Below are 16,478 nucleotides of genomic sequence, written 5' to 3' on the forward strand. Positions count from 1 at the left end.
GGTTATGGGGGGAAAAACTCTATAATCCAGAAATTGTACTTTCGAAATTTATATTTATTAAATAAAAGTTTTCTAAATAAATAATCTTTCTCAATAAAATAAAAATGAATTTATAGTATAACCAAACCTCATTTTTCATAACATACTAATTAAAAGCATTTTATGATTTCTTCAAAGTATGTCAGGCATTAAAGAAGCTTTAAACAGTAACATTTGTTCAATAAGTCCCAAATTCACATGCACCTGAAACTAGTTTGAAAGACAAATTTGCAGGCCGGCGCCGTGGCTTAACAGGCTAATCCTCTGCCTTGCGGCGCCGGCACACCGGGTTCTAGTCCCGGTTGGGGTGCCGGATTCTATCCTGGTTGCCCCTTTCCCAGGCCAGCTCTCTGCTACGGCCCGGGAAGGCAGTGGAGGATGGCCCAGGTCCTTGGGCCCTGCACCCCATGGGAGATCAGGAGAAGTACCTGGCTCCTGGCTTCGGATCAGCACAATGCACAGGCCGCAGCGGCCATTGGAGGGTAAACCAATGGCAAAAAGGAAGACCTTTCTCTCTGTCTCTCTCTCTCTCACTATCCACTCTGCCTGTCAAAAAAAAAAAAAAAGACAAATTTGCTGAACTAAAGATTAGAAAACAGCGCTGGCACTGTGGCATACCAAGTACTACCTGTGTTGCCAGCATACCATATGTGCACCCTTCAAGGTCTCCACTTTCAACCCTGCTCCCTGCTAATGTGCTTGAGAAGGCAGCAGAAAATGGACCAAGTATGTGGGCCCTTGCACCCACATAGGAGACCTGGATGAAGCCCCTGGTTCCTGGCTTCAGCCTAGCCCAACGATGGCTGTTGCTGCCATTTGGGTGGTGAACCAGCAGATCGATGATCTCTTTCTCTCTGCTTCTGCCTCTCCCTCTCTCTAACTCTGCCTTTTAAATAAATAAATAAATCTTAAAAAAAAAAAAAAATTAGAAAGTGGTAATCAACCTCTCCCGCAGAGAATCATGGTATTAATTTCAGGATAAAGTGAGCCTCAGCCACATTTCAGACCTCTATTTGTACATATTAATTCATAGGAAGTTTAAGTCAGTCGAGACATGAATTATTAAACTTTTATTCTCTTCTTCTATCAACTGTCATCCTAAACTAGTCTTCAAACTCCCAGATGCCAAGGAAAAAATTTCTACTGTGATGTGTTCCCTCCCTTAGCCTGTGCCTCAGTGATTTCTTCAAACTGTAATCAAGTTTATAGCTAAGAGCTTCTGATTTGGCCAAATTAAAGTTATACCAAATTACAGACATTTATATTAACTTAATATGTATGCCTCATAACTAGCAGAATATCTATAATTTCAAATATAAATCACATTTTCATTATAAACATTATTGGCTCACAAGCACAAACTTTTATATATGTTCTAGCTTCACTCAACAGTAAACAGAAATTCCACTTACTAGTTTAAAAACATCAAGTGAATACTACTACTGATAATTAGTCAGGTTATTAAACTAAGACATAGGAGAGTTTGATTTTTAAAAGAAATATAAAGGGTTAGTGGCAAAGGTACTGAATTGTAGCATAGGACATTTAATTATCAAGTTTCTTCCAAACTAAATCAAATTGGAGGAAGGGGTGATATGATAATGCTTAAATTCATTTATTAATAAAATTATACTGTGACACTTGAGATTAGAAATTTATAATGGCTTCAGGAAAGCTACCATCTAACTTAGAATTGGACCACACAATTAAAGATTACATTTTGGGGAGAAACTGAAAATACCTAAGTATTCTGATAAGATTTTCAATAGATTAAATTTTTAATCTTAAATACTAAAACAACAACATAAAGGGCCATATATTCAGAATGATAAAAAGCTAATTATAAGATTTGACCAGAAATTAGGGTAACTTCTAGATTTCAGTGTTAGTTTTAATCAGTCACTGCTGCTGGCCTTAGTTGTACATGTAAAATATTATTAGATTAAGTTCTTTCAGCCTGAAAATTATAATTCTTAAGTCATTTATAAATAAACATGACAAATGGTACATAATAAAATAGTTGCACTTATTTTACTTTTAATTAAAGTAAGTTCCAATTATTTAAGGCACCAAGAAATATGAGGGCAGTTTCAAAAGTTCATGGAAAAATAAATTAGAAGTCAATGTGCAGGACTGGCGCTGTGACACCACAGGTTAAGCTGCCATTTGCAATGCTGGTATCCCCTATGGGTGCTGGTTCAAGTCCCAGCTACTCCAATTCCATTCCAGCACCCTGTTAATGCACCTGGGAAAGCAGAAAATGGCCCAAGTATTTGGGTCCCTGTTCCCATGTGGGAGATCCGGATAAAGTTCCAGACTCTTAACTTCAGCCTGGCCCAGCGGTAGCTGTTGTGGCCAATTGGGGAGTGAAGCAGTGAATGGAAGATCTCTCTCTTTGTCTCTGCCATTCTCTAACTCTGCCTTTCAATAACAAATAAATCTTTTCTTTATATAATTTTTTTTTATTTGACAGGTAGAGTTATAGACAGTGAGAGAGAGAGACAGAGAGAAATGTCTTTCTTCCATTGGTTCACCCCCCCCAAATGGCCGCTAGGGCCAGCACTGCACCAACCCGAAGCCAGGAGCCAGGTGCTTCTTCCTGGTCTCCCATGTGGGTGCAGGCGCCCAAGCACTTGGGTCATCCTCCACAGCAGAGAGCTGGACCACACTGGGCCACAGCAGAGAGCTGGCCTGGAAGAGGAGCAACTGGGATTAGAACCAGGTGCCCTCATGGGATGCCGGCACTGCAAGGCAGAGGATTAACCAAGTGAGCCACAGCACCGGCCCCAACAAATAAATCTTTAAAAGAAAAATCATGTGCATTTTTCATGAATTTTTTGAAGCACCCTCATATATAATAGGAAGACAAAAACTACTTATTCAAAAGAATCAGAGAAGCTGGTGAGGTGGCACAGTGGGTTAAGCCACTACTGCATACAATACAGGCATCTCATGTGAGTGCTTGTTTGAGTCCTGGATGTTCCATTTTCAATCCAGCTCCCTGCTAATGCACCTGGAAAAGCAGCAAGTACTTTGGGCTCTGCAATCCATGTGAGAGATCTGGATTAAGTTTCAGGCTCCTGGCTTCAGCCTGGGCTTGGCCATTGCAGCCATCTGGGGAGTAAACCAGTGTATGGAAGATTCTCTTTCTCTGTCTTTCCCTCTTTCTCTGTAACTCTGCTTTTCAGATAAATGAGTAAAACTCTTTAATTAAAAAAAAAAAAAAAAAAAAAAGGCAGGCCCTGGACTAGGAGCTAGGTATACATAAGTCTAACTAAAAAAAAAAAAAAAAAAAAAAAATCATAGACATTTTACATCTTTTGGACATACATACTTAGTTGTTTTTTTTTTTTAAACAGGCAGAGTGGACAGTAGAGGGAGACAGAGAGAAAGGTCTTCCTTTGCCGTTGGTTCACCCTCCAATGGCCGCCGCGGTAGGCACGCTGCGGCCGGCGTACCGCGCTGTTCCGATGGCAGGAGCCAGGTGCTTCTCCTGGTCTCCCATGGGATGCAGGGCCCAAGAACTTGGGCCATCCTCCACTGCACTCCCGGGCCACAGCAGAGAGCTGGCCTGGAAGAGGGGCAACCGGGACAGGATCGGTGCCCCGACCGGGACTAGAACCCGGTGTGCCGGCGCCGCAAAGCGGAGGATTAGCCTACTGAGCCGCGGCGCCAGCCCTGGACATACATACTTAGAAAAACATTCTTGGAGCCGGCGCTGTGGTGTAGCAAGTAAAGAAGATGGCTCAAATCCTTGGGCCCCTGCACCTACATGGGAAGACCTGGAGGAAGCTTCTGGTTCCTGGCTTTGGATTGGCGCAGTTCTGGCCATTGCAGCCAATTGGGTGTGAACCAATGGGTGGAAGACCTCTTTCTCTCTCTCTCTCTTTCTCTCTGCCTCTTCTTCTTTCTCTGTGTAACTCTTTCAAATAAATGAATAAATCTTTTAAAAAAATTCTCTGCAATGTGACAAAATGTTCTCAAAACACTGACTAAAAGCTTTTTAAAAATGTACTATGTGTTATGTGTAAAATTTAAATTCAGGGAAGGACTCAACTGAAGTCACTGAATATCTGAATTTACAGACATAATTCTGAAGAAAAGAATTTCAACAGACTGAAAGGATTTTATGATATAAAACAGCACAAATGAAAACATAGTTAAATGTCTGCTGCCATCTTGTGGCTAATTATACTTTCTGAAATTTTTCCTGTTGTTTAGATTCAGTTATATTATCACTGGCCACCTTCTGGCTAGTAATTCAATAGATATATACATAAATTATTTAAATGCATTTAATGTATCACTTATACTTTTAATATATATTAAACATTTATTTGTTTGTTTCAAGGCAGAGAGACAGAAAGAGGGAGACAGTTCTTGCATTTCCTAGCAAACTCCCCAAATATCTAAAAAGGAATGTATAAACCATCTAGTCTGACATCCTAACAAAAATGCAGGACTAAAGACTGGCATTTTGTACAGTGGTAAAGTACCTCCCATATTAGAGTGCCTAGGTTCAAGTTCAGTTATTCTTTCAATTCCAACTTCCTACTAATGCACACACTGAGAGACAACAAATAATGGCTCAAGTACTCGGGACACTGCCACCCATGTGAGGACCCAGACTGAGTTTCAGGCTCTTGGATTCAGCCTGCCCCAGCCCTGTCCGTTTTGGGCACTGGGGAGTAAACCAACAAATGGACGATCTCGATCTCTCTTTCTCTTTCTCTCTCTGCATGCTTCTCTGCCTTTCAAATAAAATGAAAATAATTTTTTTTAAAAAACTTCTTAATGTCAAAAGAATTTCTACAATAAGAAATCACTATTCTATGAGAAAACCCATTTTACATTTGGATACCTACAACTATGAAAAAAAATTATTCCTTATAATGAGAAGTTTTATAAGGTTTATAACAAAAGCCATCTCCACTTTCTCTTGCCAATATTCTAGTTGTATGCATTGCCTTCAATGAGCCTCTTCACAGAGCGATCCTTTACTTAAAATAACACATTCTTGGCTCATAGAAATTAAACAATGAATCAAAAGATCTGTTTATTGTTCTAAACTTCAAGGTAAGGAAGTTTAATTAAGGATTATCTACTTCATATTATGCCTAAATATCATTCAAGGTCAGACTTAACATGCTAAAATGTTTTATTCCCCTAAGAACATCCAAGGAAATCTCACTTATGGTACTATTACTCTGAAGCAATTTTCTACTACATCAACACTTTCTCTTCAATCTCTGTAGCTGTGCAGAGAATAAGAAATCTATTTCCGTGGGTCATATGTCTATCTCACATATGGAGTTTAGGAAATAAAACTTATCTTTCAGGGGACCTAGTTTCATCCAAGATCTACCACAGGCTACCCAGATTTCTGGAGAGTAGTTTAACTTCAGTATTTCAATTTTCTCATCATAAAGGAATTATATGGTATTGAAGAGTTGGTGTAAGAAAAATAGATTGGCAAATTGAGCTGACAAGAAAGCAACATGCTACAACCCATACCTTGCTTTCCAGATTTAAAGAACGAAACACACTTTTGTACTATAGTTTGACATCCCTATGTAAAAATCTGAAATCAAAAATGCTCCAAAAAGAGCTAATGGGATGCTCAAATTTCAGACCTTGGAGCATTTCAGATTCAGGATCTCCAGAACAGAGATATTCAAACAGTAAAGCCATTGGAAATAGTCCAAAATCTGCAAAACTGTACATTTTCTGGTCCTAAGCATTTCAAATAAGGGATACTCAAACCTGTAACAGCCATGTCCAAGAATACCAATGAAATGAAAATGAATGAAATGTTTTATGCATCTAACCTTTTAAAAAAATCTTCTCCAAAACAGCTTGTCAAACCAGTTTTCCTGAATACATACGAAACTAAAACTCTCCTACATTCTTAATTAATGATAACTAACATATCATTAGAACCATATAGTTTTACTCTGGGGGAACACATTACCATGGAGTTTAAACTTTCCTCACAACACTGGTTTATGAACTTACAGCATCCGCTTTACAAATGGTGTTGGCTACATGTCGACACAGCATCTTTAGCCAGTTTTCTTTTGGCAGGTCATCTGATGTCATCTGGAAACTGAGCAGGACATTCGCTTGCTCTGTTGGTGGCCTCACAAGCAAGGCAAAAGCATTATGGCAATCTAGGGTTCCAGAATATCCATAAATATTAAGTGTCACTCCTTGGAAAATAATTCACTTATACAAGTTTAATTCCTTCAGTGCAGTAAAATTCCAATGACATTAATTAATGTCCCCTCTCCCTGTCCCCTCTGTTTTCAAACAAAGAACATCAACTTGTTATATTGAAACATTAGAAAGGATTGTATTAGTAATAGTATACCAACTAATGAACCGATAATAATAACTTACTAAGTGGCATAAAGTAGTATTCTCTATGTCACTTAATATTTTCTATGATGAAGTTTAAGAAAACAGATCATTTCTTAAAATTTGAAGAATTCAAATTTTAAATTAAAATGCCACTGCAAGAATAATTCAATAACTCAGCCTACTTAAATCAAAGAAATAAAATGGAAAATATTAAAACTTTTTGTGACCAAGATACTTAAAATAGAACCTGTTTTGAACAGTGAATTCATTCATGACTAAAACCCAAAAAACATAATTTAAACACACTATGTAATCCTTACTAAATCCAGAGTTTGACAATCAAGTGAAAGAGTAACACAAGTTCTTGCTCAGATTTTAAGAACCATTTCTTGTGAATTCAAACCTTCCATTGTTAGAAGAATCAATAATGGAAAAAGTTTATATTGTAAAAACAGATGCCTAATATCCAGCATATGCCTACAAACACACACCACTAGAAGTCAATTAAAGAAATGACATAGTTTCACTTAGGCATAACGTTTCTGGCAACTTTAGATCTTCAGAGAATCTTCTCTGATACTACCAAATTTGGTCAATATAATTAATCAACTTAGAAAACTATAACATAGTAAATCAAATCTACAATGAATAGAAACTATTTTTACTTAGCCAATAATTTATCGAATGAGTATACCTTCTGTCTCTCTTAGGTCCAGCACCTTCTTAATCTGAGAAAGAGGCATTAGATGAATATGCTTAAGAGAAGCCGGGGGTCGAGTATGCCCATGAGGACTCCTAAAAGTGCCAATAACCTTGTGTCGTTTTCTTGCTATCTGATCAGAGAAAATATAAAAGTTATGATCAGTCATATTAATAAAAACAGTTAAGGACCAAATACTTTAAAATAGCATTAATCACATAAATCTAGATATAACTCATTTGAGCATGAATCATTAGTAACTATACATAAGAAGCACAATTACTACATGACAAAAATCATAGATAAAACTGTATAGAGAAAATTTGAGTTTACATAAGACTGCAAAAGTGAGAAAAATCATCAAAGGGATAGAATGTATATAAAAGGTTCTACTATTAAAAAAAAAACACTAAGAAGCATTGTGAGAAACAATAGGATCAAAAGATGAAACAAATACTGAAATAGGCCTTCAAATAATTAATTTCTGCTTAAGAGCAGAATTTCCAATATCTCAGATCCTATGCAAGGTTATAATAGAACACAGAGGAAATAACACAAATGGTTCCTGTGTTCATAATATTTATAGACTACTGCAAAAGGGAAGCATTAAAGAGTAAATAATATATTAAACAAATGATACAAATTATAAATTCAAGTCTGGTGTTAGGATTTAAGTTTACCTAAACAGAGCATTCATGCAAAAGGAAGAGACACATAAGGTGACAACAGAGAAGACAGCAGCAAAATCAGGTCCCTGGCTTCAAGATGACAAAGAAAAGACGGAACAATGGCCGTGCTATAAAGGGCTGCGGCCACGTGCAGCCTATTCGCTGCACAAACTGCGCCCGCTGCATGCCCAAGGACAAGGAAGGCCATTAAGAACTTCGCCATCCACAACATAGTGGAGGCCACAGCCATCAGGGACATCTCCGAAGCGAGCGTTTTCGATGCCTACTTATGTGAAGCTACATTATTGTGTGAGTTGCGCCATTCACAGAAAGGTGGTCAGAGATCGATCTCGTGAAGCCTACAAGGACCGGACACCACCTCCCGGATTTGGACCTGCTGGTGCTGCCCCATGGCCTCCGCCAAAGCCCATGTAAGGAGTGTAATCTTTAAGGGCTGAAGAAAAGTTATTCTCTATAAAAATAAAGTGGAAATCTATCGTTTATATAGAATATATATATCACAATATATATATATATATATATTGTGATCTAAGGATGTATTTAGTTTTTTCAAATTTTATAAGGTTTTTAATTTTGGGTTCTTGCTTCATGGCAAGTTTCATATATTATTTTGCCAGTGTTTTTTAAAGCCTCTTTTACAGTCATAACTATCAATTGAAAGACATTAATATAAATTGACTTTAGATTAAGTTACTTAAATTGAGATTCATTGGACATCATCATGAAAATGACAAAGTATGACTAAAAAATGTACTATTCTGTGCTGGGGCTAATGAGAAAAGACTTAAAAGCTAGTCAGCATATCATATTCATATCGAAACAGAAATTAAACAGGTCTATGATTTACATCAACTATATATACCAAATACAAGGAGTTAATTTACATTACTACAGTGAAAATAAGCAATAAAGACTCTTAAAATAATTCTTTCCACTGTAGTATCTGAAAGTACTTTCAAGGTAAGTTGGCTAAGCAAAGCAATTAAACAGTTTCAAGTTCTTTCCTTTTTTTTTAAAAGACTTATCTATTTGAAAAACAGAGTCACAAAGAAAGAGAACTCCTATCTACTCACACTGTCCAAATGGCCACAAGAGCCAGGGCTGGGCCAGGTTAAACCCAGAAGCTAGAAACTCCATTGTGGACATTTGGGGAGTGAAGCAGAGGATGAAGGATCTCTTTCTCTCTGCCTCCCTCTTTCTGTCTCTATGCCTTTCAAATTAAAAAAAAAAAAAAAAGAGTAAATTCAAAGTTAGAGAAATTTCTGCTGATATGATTCTGAGTTACAGAGGCAAGGAGAGAATAGAACAAAAACTCACTGGACTCAAGAAAGTAAAGGAAACCATTTAAAAGTAAATCACGGCTCCCTTGGGAACAACAGGATGAAAAACAGAATGGATTGGCAAAGAAGTACAGATAACCTAATCTACTGGATGGATGATCGAACTAGGTGACCTAGGGATTTCAACAGGAAAAACAAACAAAAAAAAACCCTTAATAGATGGGGTAGACATTGTAGTGCAAGAGGTTAGGCCATTGTTTTGAGATGCCAGCATCCCATATCGGAGGGTTGGTTTGCGTACCAGCTACTCCACTTCTGATCCAGCTCCCTCCTAATTTGCCTGAAAAGCAGCAGATGATGGCTCATGTACTTGATTTCCTGCCACCGATATGAGACCCGTGGATGGAGTTCCCGACCTGGCTTCAGCATGGAAAGTGTTGCAGCCACCTGTGGAGCGACCTCGTGGATGAAGATTTCTCTCCCTGTCTCTCTCTCTCCTCTACCCTATCAAGCTGCCTTTCAAATAAATAAAATTTTTTTCAAAGACTTAACAGAAGCAAACAAACACTAGTACAGAAAACCTAGGTACAGTAAAACCCATGATAATACAAATTCAGATAATGTAGGATTGAAAACTGATTCCTTGACCTACCCCTGTACTCAAAAGCAGAGTAAGCTAAAGTTCTTACTGAGGAAGGGGAAAAAGGTAGCTGAGCATTAACTGCCTCTTAATATTCACTTTCACACTTTAGGCTACAGCCAATTATGTATGATATTATTACTGTCTTTACTTTTGTGTTTTTATACTCTTACTGACCAAATGACACTATTTTTCATTAACTCATGACAACAAAACTCTGCATTTAACAAGTTGAAGCTTTAATGAGATTTCACTGCACCTCTAACTGCTCTGCACATGGCTTGTTCCCTTGTATTTTGCACTTTAAATAATAACGTATTTGATAGAAGAGCGCAGCACTTCAAGAGAAAAGAAGTAGAAAAGGATAGAAAGAAGAGTATTGACTTAAAAAAAAGGAAGCCCACCCCTTATTTTGATGAAGGCAATGAAAAGTTACCCAGTAATAGAAACCTCAAATGTGTATTCTTATTAACACCTGTTTTACCAAAACAAACATTTTTCTTTTCCAAGATGAAAATGCACTACTGTTTATCCTTCACTAGAATGTTAAAAATTCACTTGTTTAAATCAGAATTATACAATTAGTCATTTTACTCTAAATGATGCACTGACAACTCTTACTCTAAAATCTGCTAATTCAAAGAATCAAAGGATCATAAGGAATTCACATATGAAATTATCACATTATCTCCTTCAATTAAATTTTTCATCTTTGAAGGAAATATCTTAAATTTCAAAAATAATTCATAATTATTTTGAAAAAGCTGAATACATACACATAAAAACAAGAAGTTCACAAAAATTTTTATGTAAGTATTTATATAAGGGGTCTTCAAAAGTTCACGAAAAATTCATATTATGAAAACACTAAGGGGGTGGCATTGTGGCACAATGAGAGAAGCACCTGGGACACTGGCATCTCATATGAACACTAGTTCTTGTACTGGCTGCTCCACTTCCAATCCAGCTCCCTGCTAATAGCCTAGGAAAACAGTGGAAGACAGCCCAAGTGCTTGGGCCCCTGTCACCCACAAAGGATACCCAGATGGAGTTCAAGCCTCCTGACTTTGGTCTGGCTGAGCTTTAGCCCTTGCAGCCTTTTGGGGAGTAAACCGATGGATCAAAGATCTCTCTCTCTCTCTCTCTCTCTGTGTCTTTACCTCTTTCTCTCTATAACTCTCTGCTTCCAATAAATAAATCTTTAAAAAGAAAAAGAAAAAACCTATGCATGGATTTTCAAAGTTTCTGCATCAAAATAAACATTTTTCCATGAAATTTTTGAAGTACTCTCATATTTATTTTCATGGAAATAAATTGTCACTTTGACTAGAATTAAGTCATGGAAATGTATCACTCTATTAATAGTATTAAATCAACTATCATTCTCAGTTTTTTAAAAAAATGATTATTTAAGTTGAGTTTACCTTTAACTTCTAGACTACACTTCAAAGTTTGATTAAATATTCAGGGCAGTCAAAAATCATCATTGTTATTACATCATATAAGTACAACTTTACCTCCAGGCAGTCATTGAAGAGGAAGAGAGTTACTTGTTCTCCTCTGTCACAGGGGTGCTCACCTAGGGAAATCGTTTCAACTCTCTGTACTAAGCTTCGGTGAGAAGATAAAAGATTAGCCTGTATAGATTTAAAATAACAGAAGAAATCACTTCATATCAAGTAATTTTTAAGAAGCTGTACTTTAAAGAAAAGTGGTATCAAGATCTTGCTTGTATTAAAAACTAAATTAAATCAACAAGAAAGAGAAAGTACATTGACAATACTCAAAAAAAGAATATTTACCGGGCATCCATCTACTTCATAAACAACATCAAAAATTTGCTTTTGAGCCTCTGTTTTCCTTTTATCCTCATTAATATGCCTGGAAAATTAAAAGTTATTTTCAAAACATGAAACTGCATAGAAATACATATTACATCACAAAAATCTGTGTGTGAATTTTAATTCTGATAAGTGAATCATGAAAATAGACCTTAAAAGTATCACACTAGATTGAAAAAAAAAATCCACATTTTTTCAAAAAAGTATGTTTTGCTATTTTACTCCTTACTATATACTTTATCATGTTCAGCATATATCTTCTAAAATACACAAAACTTGTATAAACTTGAAGTTAACAAAATTTTCGGGGACAGGCATTATGGCACAGTGGGTTAACCCACTGCTTGGAACACCTGGATCCCATTTCAGAGTGTTGGTTCAAGTCCCTACTCCTTCAATTCTGATCCCGTTTCCTGCTAAAGGCACCTGTTTGGCCCAAGTTCTTAGGTTCCTCCCACCCATGTGGGAGACCTGGATCAAGTTCCAGGTCCCTGGCTTCCAGCTGGCCCAGCCCTGGCTATTGTGGGCATTTGGGAAATAATTCAGAAGATGGATGATCTATCTCTGTCGCTCTGCCTTTCAAATAAATAAATGAGTCTTTTCAATTAAGACTTTATGCAAACCACTCAAGTCATATGACAACCATTTCATTGAAACAAAGACCAAGATTACTGCTTCCAGGCAAGACTGGAGTAAGAGAGAATAGATTTATCATTGTGCCTGAAACAACTAGAATATCAATGATAATATAAAGAAACAAGGGTTCCCAAGACACTGAAAACCAATTACTATGAGAAAAAACAAGTAAGAGAAGCCCTATGATTATCCTAGCTTATAGATTAGAAAGTTTCCTCCCTGCATAGAAAACGCGAAGAGTAGAGCCAGTGTTGCAGTACAGTGAGCTAAGCTGACACCTACAATACTGGTATTCCATATGGTAAGATCTTCCATGCAGAGGCCCGATGACTTCGGCCATCTTCTACTGCTTTCCTAGGCCATAGCAGAGAGCTGGATTGGAAGAGGAGCAGCTGGGACTAGAACAGGCGGCCATACGGACGCTGGTGCTGCAGGCCGCAGCTTTACCCACTATGCCACAGCATCAGCCCATACCCCTCTTTCAATGATAAACATAACCACTAAGTAGAAAACAAAAAAAGGAAACAGAAATGTGAACAATAGTATATTCATAGTAATGACTGCCTTGAGATGAATGTTCAAGAGAGAGAAAAAAAAGAGATTACTGAGTAACATGAGCAAATTTGATGGGATGACAGAAATGTTCCTGATTTTGATTGTATTGGTGGTTTCATGGAATTACATTCCATGCCAAATTTATGTCAAAATTATAAACTTTAAACATATGTAGTTTGTTTATGGAAAAAACTGTGCTTAAGTTACTAAAAGCTTGTAACACATTAATATTTATAATGTTTTTAGAATCCAAAACTTTAAGTTTTTGTTGGTTTCTTTGGGGTTACATAAATAGCACAGTCTAGTGAATTGCTGATATCTCCTTATCTCCTTCACCTGATAGATTATGGCTTTTTCAATCACCATAATAAGCATTTAATCCCTAGGCTAACTGTTCAAGAATCTCTTGGGGCTGGCACAGTGGTGCAATGGCATCCCATATGGGCACCGGTTCAAGTCCTGGCTGCTCCACTTCTGATCCAGCTCTCTGCTATGGCCTAAGAAAGCAGGGGAAGATAGCTCATGTCCTTGGGTCCCTACACGCATGATGGAGATCCGGAAGAAACTTCTGGCTCCTGGCTTTGGATCAACTCAACTCTGGTAGTTGCTGCCATTTGGAGAATAAATAAGTGGATGGAAGACCACCCACCCCATGCCTGCCTCTCTATAATTCTTTGAAGTAAATAAATAAAATCATAAAAAAAAGTCTCAAGAATTTAGATTTGATCATACTCTGTAAGGTTTTTAAAATCACTAGCACAATGCAATATTAAAATCTCAGCTGGGAGAGGGGCAGGGAATGATGAGCTGTGGCATGAGTGCTGGTTGGCTGCTCTACTTCTCATCCAATTCCCTGCTACTGTGCCTAGGAAGGAGGATGGCCCAGGTGCTTGGGGCCCTATGCCTACATGGCAGAAATGAAAGAAGCTATGGCTCCTGGCTTCAGATATGCCCAGCCCCAGCCATTGTAACCACTGAAGGAGTGAATCAGTGGATGGAGGATCTCTCTCTCTGTGTCTCTCTCTGACTGTCTCTCCTAGCTTTACCTTTCAAATAAATAAATAAATCTTTAAAAAATATTTTTGTGTTTTCAGCAAGTTAAAATAATGTCGAAAGAAAAAGAAGTCTTTAATCATTTGCTTTATTTAATCAGCTTATGACCCCTAGGAGCCAGCTTGACACTATTCTAACAGAGGAACCTGGTTAAAAGACTATTCTATTTGCTATTTAGGTTACCTTATAATCTTTGTTTACTAAAATACATTATACATAAATAAAAAATATCATCAGCTACTTGTTATTCTACAAACTGAAAAGATAAAATGGGCAAGTAACAATCTCTTCATTTTTTTCTTTTATAAAGACATCTTAACAATGATCATCTACTTCATAAAGTTTGCTGAAAGGACCAAGGTAAATAATGTGTGTTGAAGTATTTTAAATAGGTGTGGGTTTACAGAAAATTATCATATGGCTTCCAGATTACTAATTTCATCCCAACAAATCAAAAGCATGAAGGTTGACTAATCTGAAGATCACTCTCTCAAACAAGAGATTGATAGTCTTGGGCTGGCGCTGTAGAATAGAAGTTAAAAGTGCCGCCTGCAGTGCTGGCATCCCATGGGGGAGCCAGTTCAAGTCCCAGCTGCTCCAATTCCGATCCAGCTCTCTGCTATGGCCTGGAAAAGCAGTAGAAGATAGCCCAATTCGTTGGGCCCCTGCACCCACATGGGAGACCCAGAAGAAGCTCCTGACTCCTGGCTTTGGATCGGCACAGCCCCGGCCATTGCAGCCAACTGGGGAGTGAAACAGCATATGGAAGACCTCTCTCTGCCTCTCCTCCTCTCCTTCTCTCTGTGTAACTCTTACAAATAAAGAAATAAATAAATATTTTTTAAAAAATGAGAGAAATCTTTTTGAATGCTCTCTAGTGCGGGTAAAGTGTTTTTCCTTCTTTTTTTTTTTTAAGATTTATTTTATTTATTTGAAAGGCAGAGTTAGAGAGAGAGAGAAGGAGAGGCAGAGAGAAGTTTTCCATCTACTGGTTCACTCCCCAGTTGGCCACATCGACTGGAGCGGCGCCAATCCAAACCAGGAGCCAGGAGCTTCTTCCGGGTCTCCCATGTAGGTGCAGGGGCCCAAGGATATTTGGGCCATCTTCTACTGCTTTCTCATGCCACAGCAGAAAGCTAGATTGGAAATGGAGCAGTCAGGACTCAAACCAGTGCCCATATGGGATGCCAGCACTGCAGGTGGCAGCTTTACCAGTTATGCCACAGTGTTGGCCCAGGTAACTGTTCTTCTAAGAGGTCCTTTGCAAATATTTTGAGAAATAATTTATATAGAAGCACCTCATGGAAACTCAGGAATCATTTAATTAAATCTATAAATACATTGAAACAAATCAAAGAGGAAACTCTTGAAAGTTCCTTCTATAAGGCAAAACAATTCAGGGCTAACAGTTTTCACTCTAATGATAATAGTCAGAAAAAATCATTTTGTATCAAACCTAGTCTCTCAAATTAGACTTATAGTAAGCAGCTTAAGTGTAAAGATCAAGTTCCTCAAATCAAGTTGATTGAGTTGGTAGTAGTAACACATTTCCGATCAGTCCTGGCAATTTAATTCAATAAATTCCAGGTAAGAAATAAAATGTTAAAGTCCAAGTAAAAAAGAATCTAAGGCACAATAAGACTGAGATAATGCACTTACGTCATTACTTCCTTTAGTGACCCAATAGCTTTCTCTAAAGTGCTTTTGTCGGGATTTTCATCAGCTGTATGTTTCTTAAGATCTGTAACAATGTTTTTTCCATGATTAAAACAAATTCAGTGACTTGCCATCTAAGACTTAAAATTGCTGTCCTTCTTGATATGAGCTGATTACTTTTAAAGCATCAAATCTTTACTTAAAATGTTTTAAGCAATGTTCCCTAAAAGATTCTCTGACACATCTGTCAAGAACTCCATAGTTGGCCGGTGCCACGGCTCACTAGGCTAATCCTCTGCCTGTGGCACCGGCACCCCAGGTTCTAGCCCCGGTTGGGGTGCTGGATTCTGTCCCGGTTGCTCCTTTTCCAGTCTAGCTCTCTGCTGTGGCTCGGGAAGGCAGAGGAGGATAGCCCAAGTGCTTGGGCGCCTGCACCCGCATGGAGGGCCAGGAGGAGGCACCTGTCTCCTGGCTTCAGATCGGCACAGCAAGCCAGCTATAGCGGCCACTTGGGGGGTGAAACAACGGAGGGAAGACCTTTCTCTGTCTCTCTCTCTCTCTCTCTCTCACTGTCACTGTCTAACTCTGCCTGTCAAAAACAAAAACAAACAAAAAGAACTCCATAGTTTACTAAATTTTCAGAGTACATAAATTGATTTTGTTACACTGCTCTCTCAATCCCTTCTAGTAACATTTGGAAACTTCTAGATTCTTCAAACTCTTTCCATACTGCTGTGTGAAAACAGAAGATCCTCAATTAGCTCTATTATTATTTTATGTTTCATAAGGAGACTCTTACAGCATCACAGAGAGCATCTAATATCCTTAACAGCACGTTTTGTTTTGTTATTTTAGAGATTGACACTTAACAGGCTGACTCCTTTTATCCAGAATGCTTACCATGTTCTCTGTGCCACATTCAGCACATTATAATCAAACATTTGCTCAATCTAATTCCATGTCTATATAATTTTTATATGGAATAATAGGGGACAAAAAACTTAGAAATCAAGTTCATTTTAAACATTT

The 16,478-nt window shown here is 37.8% G+C and overlaps 1 protein-coding gene and 1 pseudogene across 5 annotated transcripts in view; one reads left to right on the forward strand and one right to left on the reverse strand.

Moving 5' to 3' along the window:
• Positions 1–16,478, reverse strand: part of ECT2 (epithelial cell transforming 2) — a 70,805-nt gene that overhangs the window by 11,983 nt on the left and 42,344 nt on the right. For all 5 annotated transcript variants that reach the window (XM_062211727.1, XM_062211736.1, XM_062211709.1 and 2 more), the window contains 5 exons: positions 15,453–15,534; positions 11,511–11,589; positions 11,226–11,345; positions 7,094–7,232; positions 6,055–6,209 (listed from right to left, as the gene is read on the reverse strand). In XM_062211727.1, coding sequence (XP_062067711.1) covers positions 6,055–6,209; positions 7,094–7,232; positions 11,226–11,345; positions 11,511–11,589; positions 15,453–15,534 — 575 coding nt within the window. The remainder of the gene's footprint in view (positions 1–6,054; positions 6,210–7,093; positions 7,233–11,225; positions 11,346–11,510; positions 11,590–15,452; positions 15,535–16,478) is intronic.
• LOC133748868 (small ribosomal subunit protein eS26-like) lies at positions 7,865–8,230 on the forward strand (annotated as a pseudogene).

Source organism: Lepus europaeus, chromosome 2, assembly GCF_033115175.1.
Source record: "Lepus europaeus isolate LE1 chromosome 2, mLepTim1.pri, whole genome shotgun sequence".
In the NCBI taxonomy this organism is placed as follows: domain Eukaryota; kingdom Metazoa; phylum Chordata; class Mammalia; order Lagomorpha; family Leporidae; genus Lepus; species Lepus europaeus.